This window comes from Tupaia chinensis, unplaced genomic scaffold, assembly GCF_000334495.1.
Source record: "Tupaia chinensis unplaced genomic scaffold, TupChi_1.0 Scaffold000515_1, whole genome shotgun sequence".
NCBI classification, from domain to species: domain Eukaryota; kingdom Metazoa; phylum Chordata; class Mammalia; order Scandentia; family Tupaiidae; genus Tupaia; species Tupaia belangeri.
Window position 1 is genome coordinate 705,458 of NW_006160028.1, and position 11,642 is coordinate 717,099.

The 11,642-nt window shown below is 35.7% G+C and overlaps 1 protein-coding gene across 1 annotated transcript in view; it reads right to left on the reverse strand.

Moving 5' to 3' along the window:
- OSTN (osteocrin) overlaps positions 1-10,421 on the reverse strand; it is a 30,588-nt gene extending 20,167 nt beyond the window's left edge. Inside the window, exons 1-2 of the mRNA XM_006156711.1 lie at positions 10,323-10,421; positions 7,132-7,346 (exon numbers count right to left, since the gene is read on the reverse strand). Of these exons, the coding sequence (XP_006156773.1) occupies positions 7,132-7,346; positions 10,323-10,421 (314 nt within the window). The remainder of the gene's footprint in view (positions 1-7,131; positions 7,347-10,322) is intronic.
- Positions 10,422-11,642: the final 1,221 nt, after the last annotated feature.

Genomic DNA, 11,642 nt, shown 5'->3' on the forward strand with positions numbered 1-11,642 from the left:
GGAAACAATGCAAGCAAGGAAAGAATGGGAAGACATATTGAAAGTGTTAAGAGAGAAACAATTTCAACCAAGATTATTATATCCTGCAAGATTATCCTTCATATAGGAAAAAAAGATTAAAATGTTCTCACAAAATCAAAAATCAGAAATAATTTGCCAACACCAGACCAACTTTTCAAGACACCCTGAAGAAAGTACTGTTCCAGGAAAACTAAAGAATGAACAGCCAGAAATAAAAGAATAAAAGACAACCAAGACAATGGCCAACTTAAAATTAGGACAGGTCCGGTAACATCAATAATAACATTGAATGTTAATGAATTAAATTCTCCTATCAAGAGACATAGATTGGCTGAAGGGATAAAAACAAACAAACAAACAAACAAAAACCCCAAAAAACTGAAATCCTCTATCTGTTGCCTACAGGAAACCCAAAGCATGGATAAAGACATACATAGACTAAAAGTGAAAGGTTGGAAAAAGGTTTTCCATGTAAATGAGAACCAAATAAGAGTTGTGATTCTAATTTCTGACAAAATAGGCTCTAAAACAAAAACTGTTCGAAGAGACAAAGAAGGGCACTATATTGTAGTAAAAGGGTCACTAGATCAAGAAAATATAATGCTTATAAATATCTATGCACCTAACACAGGAGCACCCAAATACATGAAGGAAAGACTGTTAGATCTAAAAGGGGAGAGGACCAGCAATTAGTGTAATGGCTATGTCGCTGGACTCCCATGTAGTCGACCACGGTTCGCGTCCCCGACCTGGTGACTTAAACTCACGCCAGGCGCATGTGCATGCGTGCCCAAGATCCTGAGAGGAGAATGGAGGAGAAGGGATTGTGGCGTGGCCATCGCCCCTGGGGAGTGATTTCTCGCTTTCTGTCTCTCTCTGTCTGTATGGCAAGTGCACACGCCCTATAGTAAAAACCTCTCAAAAAAAAAAGATAAAAAAAAAAGATCTAAAAGGGGAGATGGACTGCAACATACTAATTGTTGGGGACCTCAGCACCCCAGTATCCTCTCTGGATAGATCATCTAGAAAAAAATAGGTAAAGAGATAAAGTATCTAAATGATACTACAAATCAAAGGCACTTATTAAATATCTATAAAACTTTCCATCCCAAAACCACGAGATACACTTTTTTCTCACCCCCACAAAGAATCTTTTCGAAGATTGACCACATGATAGGGCACAGGCAAGCCTCTACAGATTCAAAGGCATAGAAACTATATCCAGCATCTTCTCCAAACATGACGGAATTAAACTTGAGTTTAATTTCAAAAGAAACCCTCAAAAGTACTCAAATACATGGAAACTAAAAAATCTACTCCTGAATGACTTCACAACTATTGAATAAATAAAGACTGAAATCAAAAGATTCATGGAAGCCAATGACAATGAGGACATGAGTTTTCATAATCTTTGGGACACTGCTAAAGCAGTCATAAGAGGGAAGTTCATAGCAACTAGTGCACATAAGAGGAAGATGGAAAGAAGACAAATGGATCACCTAACATCATGCCTCAGAGAACTGGAAAAGCAACAGCAAAAAAAAAAAAAAAATCCAAAAACTTCAGGAGAAAGGAAATAATGAAGATACAAGCAGAAATAAATGAAATAAAAGAATGAATGAACTATACAGAAAATAAATGAAAGTAAATGCTGGTTCTTTGAAAAGATAAACAAAATTGGTACACCACTAGTGAGACTTATTAAGAAGAGAGAAAGGAACCAGTTAAATTAATTCTGCAGTGAAGCAGGCAATATAACAACAGACATAGTAGAAATACAAAACATCATTAGATTTTACTATGAATAACTATATGCTGAGAAAGAAGATGATCTGGATGAGATGGACAAATTCCTGGATTTATATAATCTACCAAGATTGAGCCATGAGAATATAGAAAGTCTGAATAGGCCCACAACAAGCCAGGAGATTGAATCAGTAATAAATAACTACCCAACAAAGAAAAGCCCTGATCCTAATGGCTTCTCCTCTGAATTCTACAAAACTTTCAAAAAGGAGTTAACCCCCATTCTGCTCAAGTTACTTCTAACTATCCAAAAGGGTGAATCTCTCCCTAATTTATTCTATGAAGCCCCCATCACTCTTATCCTTAAAACAGATAAGGACAGGACAAGGAAGGAAAACTATAGACTAATATCTCTGATGAATAAAGACGCAAAGATTCTCAACAAGATACTAGCAAATCATATCCAACAACTTATAAAAAAGATTACACATCATGATCAGGTAGACTTTATTCCAGGAATGCAAGGTTGATTTAATATACACAAAACCATAAATGTAATACACCATATTAACAGGGATAAACATAAAAAACATATGATCATATCAATTGATGCAGAAAAAGCATTTGATAAGATACAACATCCCTTCATAATCAAGACTCTCAGCAAAATCGGCATAGAGAGGTCATTTCTCAACACAATAAAAGCTACCTATGAAAAACCCATAGTGAAAAAGTGAAACTCTCTTTATTTGCAGCTGACATGATCATATACATAGAAGACCCAATAGTTTCCATGAAAAACACCTGGAAGTAGTACATTAATACAGTAAAGTTGCAGGATACAAAAATTAACATACACGAATCTATGGCATTTCTATATACAAACAGTAGGCAGACTGAGATAGAACTGAAAAAAGTAATTCCATTTACCATAGCCACAGAAAGTATAAGATACCTAGGAATAAATCTAACCAAAGAAGTTAAAGATCTTCACAAGGAAAAGTACAAGAAGTTAAAAAAAAAAAAAAAAGACATTGAAAATGACAAAAAGAAAAAAAAAAAAGTGGAAGGACATCCCATGTTCCTGGACTGGAAGAATTAATATAATCAAAATGGAAATTTTACACAAAGAAATCTACATATTTAATGCAATCCCAATCAAAGTACCAGGCACATTCTTCACAGATCTAGAAAAGATAATCATATAATTTGTCTGGAATCATAAAAGAACTTATATTGCCAAAGCAATACTGCACAAGAAGAGTGGAGTGGACAGCAGCATCTCACTCTCTCATCCAAAAATATACTACAAAGCTGTGGTAATCTAAACAGTATGATACTGGCACAAAACAGAAAGATGGACCAATGAAACAGAATAGAGTCCCCAGAAATAAACTCCCAAACATATAGTCAACTGATTTTTGGCAAAGGATACCAGTCAATCCAGTGGAAAAAGGAAAACCTCTTCAGCAAATGGTGCTGGAAAAACTGGATATTCACCTGCAGAAAGATGAATCCGAACCCCTACTTATCACCATTGACAAAAATCAACTCAAGGTGGATTAAAGATCTAAACCTAAGACCTCAAACTAAAACTGCTCCTGGAAAACACTGGTGAAACTCTGGGAGATATTGGGGTAGCCAAAGACTTCTTAAATAAGACCCTCAAAGCACAGTCAATAGTCCTCAAAATAGACAAGTGGGATTACATCAGACTAAGAAGTTTTTGCATGGCAAAAGACACAGTAATTAGAGTGATTAGACAGCCCTCAGAATGGAAAAATATTTTTGTAAACCATGCATCATCAGATAAGGGACTAATAACTAAAATATACAAAGAACTCAAGCAGCTATTCCAAAAAAGATTATCAGCCCTATTAAAAGATGGGAGAATGAGTTGAAAAACCCACTCTCTAAGGAAGACATGCAAATAGTCAAAAGGCATATGAAAAAATGCTCAACATTCCTCATTGTAAGGGAAATGCAGATCAAAACAACAATGAGATACCATCTAATACCAGTCAGAATGGCTAAGATTTAAAAAAAAAAAAAAAAAAGGAAAGGGGTGGCAGGGGGTTGGAGAGGTAAAAGGGGAACTCTTACACTGCTGGCGGGAATGTGAATTGGTCCAGCTACTGTGGAGAATAATTTGGAGATTCCTCAAAAATCTGCAAATAGAACTTTCATATGACCCAACAACCCCACCCACTCCTTGGTATCCACCGAAAGGACAGAAGAATTCTTAATCAGAAAAGTACCTGCATATCAATGTTTATTTCAGCATTATTCACAATTATAAGACAGGGAACCCCCCCAAATACTCACGAACAGATGAATGGATTGAACAACTGTGGCACTTATAATCTATTGAATACTACTCGACCATAAAAAACAAGACCCTGGCTTTTGACAGAAAGTGGATGAATATGGAAAATTTACTGCTGAGTGAAGTAAGTCAGACTACGAAGGAGAGACATTGTATGTCCCCACTTAATATATACTGAGTTTCCACACTCTATGACTGAAACTGAATAACTAAAGGATATAGAAACTGCTGGTCTCCATATGTTCATTTTGAAAGAATCATTGTTTGAATCAGGACTGCAAAAATACTGGTACTGATTAAGAAATTTCTTTTTTTTTTTTTTTACCTTTCTTTCTTTCTTTTTTTCTTTCTTTCTTTTTTTCTTTTTTCTTTCTTTCTTTCTTTCTTTCTTTCTTTCTTTCTTTCTTTCTTTCTTTCTTTCTTTCTCTTATTTTTGCTATAGAGTGTGTGCTCTTGCCAGAGAGAGATGGGGAAAGAAAGAAAGAGTGAAAGTGAGAAATTATCCCCCAGGGAGACATAGCCATAACACAATCTCTTCACCATTTTCCCCATGGGATATTTTTGGACATGCACATGCACGATGTGATTTTCAACCAATGTTCAGGACTTGAGCAGCATAGTTGGCCCTGTGGGATCTAGCTGCCTTAAACTCCATGCCACCTGTTGGTCCAAGAAATATCTTAAATCTACATTAGTCTTTAGATTCTTCCTTCCCTTCATTATCATTTTACTCCTTCAAATTCTTGTAATTTATTTTTCAAAAAAACTGAACTATTTGTTCTATGGTTTCCCTGAATCTTCATTTTGCTGTTTGCATCCCTATATTGATAATATTGATAGAATCTCTGAAGTCATTTTGGTTTATTGTGTTGAGAAATGCATCTTCTATACTTAGTTTGTTGACAGTTTTAATTATGAAGAAGTTATCTTTTATCTACTGCTTTTTCTGTATCATAATCACATGCTTTTCACCTTTCCTTCTGTTAATGTGATATCTTACAGATATTGTTTTGCATATGTTGATCCATCCTTGCATCCCTGGGATAAAACCTACTTGGTCATGTGGTATAATCTTTTTTTTTTTTTTGAGAGGTTTTTGCTATAAGGTGTGTGTGCTTGCCAGACAGAGAGAGACAGAGAGACAGAAAGCAAGAAATCACCCCCCAGGGGGGGATGGCCACCCCAGAATCCCTCCTCCTCCGTTCTCCTCTCAGGATCTTGGGCACGCAAGCACACGCACCCGGTGTGAGTTTTAAGCTACTGGGTCTGGGATGTGAACTGCGGTCGACTACATGGGAGTTCAGCAACACAGCCATTACGCTAACTGCTGGTCCCCCATTTTCTTTTTTTTAAGAGAGATTTTTACTATAGGGCATGTGTGCTTACCAGAGAGACAGAGAAAGACAGAAGTGAGAAATCACCTTCTGGAAGGATGGCTACACTGCAATCCCTTCTTCTCCATTCTCCTCTCCAGATTGTGGGCATGCCCGCACAAGCACCCAGTGTGAGTTTTAAGTCTCTGTGTCTGGTACTCAAACCACAGTTGACTATGTGGGATTACAGCCATGTAACCCTTAGTTAATCTAGGTAATGGTCTTTTTTTTTTTGGAGAGGTTTTTTGCTATAGGGCATGTGCACTCGCCAGAAAGACAGAGAGAGACAGAGAGACAGAAAGCGAGAAATCACCCCCCCAAGGGGAGATGGCCATGCTGCAATCCCTTCTCCTCCATTCTCCTCTTGGGATCTCTGCAAGCACATGCGTCCGGTGTGAGTTTAAGTCACCGGTTCTGGGACTCGACCTGCTGTTGACTACATAGCCATTATGCTAACTGCTGGTACCCATCTAGCTAATGGTTTATCAATTTTGTTTATCCCCTCAAAAAAGGAATCGCTTTTGTATTTCATTGAGTTTTTGTATTGTTCTTTTATTCTCAATTTTATTTATTTCTGGTGTAATCTTTTTTAAAAAGAATTATTTATTTAATTTTATTTATTTATTCATTTATCTTAATTTGACCAGAGAAAGAGAGACAAGCGGAGAGAAGGAAAGTGAGCAAGCAAGCTACCAGGTCCAGGATTCGAACCATCGTCGGTTATATGGAAATGTCCAGGGCCTTAACCACCACACCACCTGCTGGCCCCTAATCTAATCTTTATTATTTCTCTCTTGTAGTATTTTTTTGACTTTGTTGTTGTCGTTACTGCTTTGAGGTGTTGTTATGTTTTTTACTTGACATCTTTCTATATATTTTTTTCCTGTGAACTAATTGCTATAAACTTCCTTCTTAGGCCTGCTTTCATTATGTCCCAAAGATGGAGAGGCATGTTTTCATTATCATTTATTTCAACGCCTCTTTTAATCTCTTCAGTAGTTTTGATGTCTTTCAGGATAAATTGTTTAGTTTCCATGTTTTCATGTATTTTCAAAGATTCTTTCTCTATTTTTGTTAATTAGCAGTTTACAAAGTACTTCATCTATGGAAATAAGTCATTATTCCCTGTTTTGCAGATAAACAAGCTGAGTATGACCTATGTGCAAGTCACATGGTGAGAAATAAGCAGAAATTTGACTAACACATACATATTCTGACTTCAAATCCTGAGAGCTCTTCACTACTTACTGGTATGGGAGAATGGATTCATTCATATATTCAAAAAGCTTTATAGCAAGGGTAAAAATGAAGATGAAAAACTCTTGTTCCTCTATTAAATAAAAAACTCAGTCAACAAGGACATTTATCTCACTCCACATACGTTCCCTCTTACCTCCCCAATGCTTATACTAACTATTTTATGTCTAAATACATTAGGTTTTTTTTAAGATATTATAATAATAAAAATAGTAATGCTCACTGTAACAATAATTTTTCTCCCTAAGCAATTATTCCCAAAATCATACTAATAAATCCACAAGGTAGGAAATACACTGTCAAATCCGTTGGCATACAAGATTTTCATTGTATTTTTTATGTGGAATTATCTGTTTCAGAACCCAGAATACGAAAAAGAAAACATTCCTTCTTCAAGAGGGAACTTACCTCTGTTTACCTTTATGATCTACAGATCCAGCTGAGAGTCTGTCGAGGGGAGAGCCAAAACCAGAGAAGCTCCTTTTCTTTTTAGTCTCTGTCACATCATTTTCCAGGGACACCAGTTCATCAAGAAGTAAGATTTTTGCTGCCAGATCAGTGGCTGATTTCTCTTCGCTGACTGTGGGTGCTGACCGCACATCTACAACTGCAGAATCAAAGGCCTAAAGAATAGGGGAAGGGGATTCCATTCATTTAGACAAAGAAGCCCAAATAGCACAATCATCTGTGGTTGGCTTTGATCCCTTCACCTGGCTTACCTATCATGAAACACTTTATCATTTCTCATGCAATCATCTCCAATAGAGAAAGTTAGGCTTTAGAGGACTGGAACACACAAGGGTGGGTAGTTTCAAAAGAAAACAAAACAAAAATAAAAACAAAAAAGAACATCTCCAGGCTGGCCTCTAAAATATAGCATATTAACTGATCATTCTTTCAGGATGTTTCCCAACAAAACTGGATTTTTCTTTATTATTTTGTTGCTTTATTTATACCTCTTGTCATTGTACTCACTGCATTTTATTTTGTATTACAATAGCTTTGTTATAATATATTTATACTCCTCATTAGATTGTGAAGAATCGAAGGTGAGGACTTTAAGTACTCTTCTATCTGCTCTGTTAATTGCTTAGCCTAATATTTTGCTCAGAGATAGTACTCAATAAATCTCTGGTGAATATTTCTTGAATTAATTCTGAAAAACTAACCCTCATGTTGTTTTCTTGTCATCATTCATTCATTCTTTATTGATATTTCACTAAGAATGTGTGTGTGTGTGTATATAAATATATATATATATATATATATATATATCTGCATTAAATTTAATGTATACAAAAATAATCAAAATCTAGTTTCTATTATTTCTATCCATAAAATTTATTAACAAATATTTATGAGTGTCTACAACATATTGCAGCTATCCCAACTAACTTCATAATCCCACATGCAGTTTTCTGTTTCACGTATTTGTTACATATATTGTCACTGTGTACTTAATGCAAGTCATTAAAACATGGGTGTCCAGTTTGTGAAGCCTGTCATTTCCTTCCATAGGTCCAATTACAGCATTTAAAAAATACTTTTATTAACAATCCTGAGCCATTCTGTAGTCTAGAGAATACTATGTCTTTTTCAAGAGCCTGATAATATTCCCTTTTAGAAAGCAACTTTAGCTCCAGAAGATTTCTTTCTTTCTCCCCATAAGCATGAGTTTCCATGTGGCAGACTCTTGGCTTTGGTTTAGGATTTTCTTTGCTTCCTGCTATTCTCCTTTAATTATTTTTCCATTGACTTTCTATTGTTTTCATTTTCTCCCATAACATGAAGAGTAATGTTTCTCAAGCCCTTTTGTTATTGACTGGAAGAACTCTCTTTTGAAATAATTATAGACTGATTCAAAAGCTCAAAACCATTCAGTCTCCTGTTTCTTACTCCAGTCATATCTGCAACAAGCCTGGTCAGTTCTTCCTGGACAAGCTCTCTTGAGGTTTTCCCAGGCTCATCAACAGTCACACCAGGTCCTCTTCACCACCTAATGCACTCCCTAAATCACCTTATAACTTGTTTGTATACTTCCTATCTCTTTCTTCCCAGTTCCACCCTGAATACTACTATGAAGTTTAATACCTGACATGGTTGGATAAAGAAACTGTTATCATATATAAATAAAAACTTCTCATAGCCCTTCTTCACTTATTGTACAAAACCTGCAATATGGTTTCACACTACTTAAAATGTCAAAGTCTGTCACTTTCCTGTATAAGCCTGACAACATGGAAACTCGAGAAGGAAGTTATAATTATAAGAAAGAACCCTAAAGATTATGAGACCAAACTTCAAAAGTCAAAGATCTTTTATTGTCCTCCAAACAATATACTTTTATTCTTCCAACTGACATACACACAGAGTCTATTTCTTTTAAAAGGATATCCTTAATCCTCAGAAAACCCACATAAATCCCATATGAAACAAATCCTTTTGAAATATTAATTTCAGACTTTTTCTTTGAGTTTTTAAAAAAGTGTAAAGAACATATGTTTCTAATAAGATCGAATAAGCCAAATTAACTTTTCTCAGTGTAGAGATGTCCTTGCATTTTTTTTTTCTGTACTTATGCCATGGCACCAAGAAAACATTTGCACTATAATAAAGTTTTGCTTTAGGGCCAGCAGTTGGCATGGTGGTTAAGGTGCTGGACTTCCACATGACTGACTGCAGTTCCAGTCTTAGACCTGGCAGCTTGTTTTCTCACTTTTCCTCTATCTTTCTTTTTCTCCCATTTCTCTCTGCTGAGCCTGTGCCTCATAGAAAAAAATTTAAAAAATAGTAATTATAAATAAAGTTAAATAAATAATTCTTCAAACAAATGGTTTTTGAACAAACATGTTTTGGCATGCAAACGACTTCAAATTTCACATAAAAGCACATCAGCTTGATATAATTGATTTAATTAAAATAGGGCTGAAATTGCAATGAAGTTTCTCCAAATGATTTTTTGCTAAAGGAGTACAACGCTTTAAGTCTTTTGTTTGTGTGTGTGTGTGTGTGTGTGTGGGTGTGTGTGTGTGTGTGTTTGGCATTTAGATAACTGCATGATCTGAATCTATTATGAGGAAGTCAATAATTATTGTTCTTTTTTAATTTTTCATTTTTTTAGAGTTTTGTTTATTTATTTATTTACTTATTTTGCTATAGGGCGTGTGCACTCGCCAGAGAGACAGAGCGACAGAAATCGAGAAATCACCCCCCAGGGGGGATGGCCAAGCCACAATCCCTTCTCCTCCATTCTCCTCTCAGGGTCTTGGGCAGGCATGTACACACACCTGATATGAATTTTAGAAAGCTGGGTCTAAGACTTGAACCATGGTTGTCTATGTGGGAGTCCAGTGCTGTAACCATTACACCATTTGCTGGTCTCCATGTATTATTGTTTTTTACATGCAAATTTACAACCATGACTATCATGTTGACAATTAAAATAAGACAATAGAACAAATAACTATTATCCTGATGTATTATCAAGGCATTTCTTAGTTTTTCTGCAGTATCTGCATCTGACTGTAGTAGAAATGACCTCCACCCAAAACACACCCCACACATACACACATGTATAGACTGGAACTAGTTTGCATTACCTCTGTTACTACATCCATTGAGAGCACCTTTCCTGAGCTCCACAGAATCAGTGTCATAGTCAGGATCAAATGTGCACTTGCCAATCTCCAGTCCAGCATCTGAGGGTCATATGTATCAGGGTTAGTGTTGATGACATTAGAATATGAAGATGGAAAATAAAGGCTCCCAAAAGCTTATTGGAAGAAAATGACAGGCCCACTTACTTAGCATCTACTAGTCAGCATCTTGTGGACCTCTATGAAAGTTAAATAATACTTAATAGAAACTATCAATCTCTGAGAATGAATTCTATCAAGGTTTCATTTCCATGGAAACTTAGATTGTGCCTGCACAGCTATAAAAAAATATAATTCAAACCAGCCCAAGTTCGGAAAAATCCATTTTATGCAACTTTTTCTTTGACTCTCTAATACAGAGATTATAATCTCATTTTATAACCTCATTTTACACATTAAAAACATTTTATAATCTCATTTTACACATTTCCTAAGGGGAAAGGTACGAGAGAATTAGGACTAGTGGGGCATGTGGTGAACTAAAGAGAATGCTATGCATTATAAACATTTAATTTTAAAATTTCAAAAACATCACATATCCAATAGGAAAATATTTTTTATGTTTTTGCATTATGTTTTGATTTCTTAAGAAACATTCAGAAAGTGGACATTTTATAGAAAGATTGTCAAATTTCACTGTTAAAATCGGAAAACTCTGTGGGCCAGCAGGTGGCGTGATGGTTAAGACGCTGGATCCAACATGGCTGACTCTGAGGTTCCATGGACCTTGGGGATTGAAAAACATACCAGCCACGTGTGCATGCATGCCCAAAAATCCAAAGACAAGAATAAAGGAGAAAGATTTACACCCATGGTCATCCTTCCTGAGGGGTGATCCCCCCACACACATTTCTTTAGTGTGTACCAGTGCATACTCTATCTGGCAGGGACACATGCTCCATGGCAGCAATCCAAAAACGAAAAGAAAAATTTGAAAAACTCTATATGAGAAGACACAAAAAGAAAAGCAAAATCAAAAGACATTACAAAATGGAAGATATTTCGACATATGTAAAAAAAGAGATTAGCATTTGGAACACGTAAATAAATTTAATACATAAAAAAATAAAAATAAGCATACATGTGAATAAAAATGGAACCAGTTTATAAATGGATATTTCATAGAGAAGAAGAGAACTTAATTGAAAGATAAACATCCCACGATACTTACAACCTATTTAATGTGAAGTGACATAGAAGTGATTTACTTTCTGCACATATCAGATCAGCAAGAATTTTAAGTCAAAATTGCAAGCATTAAAA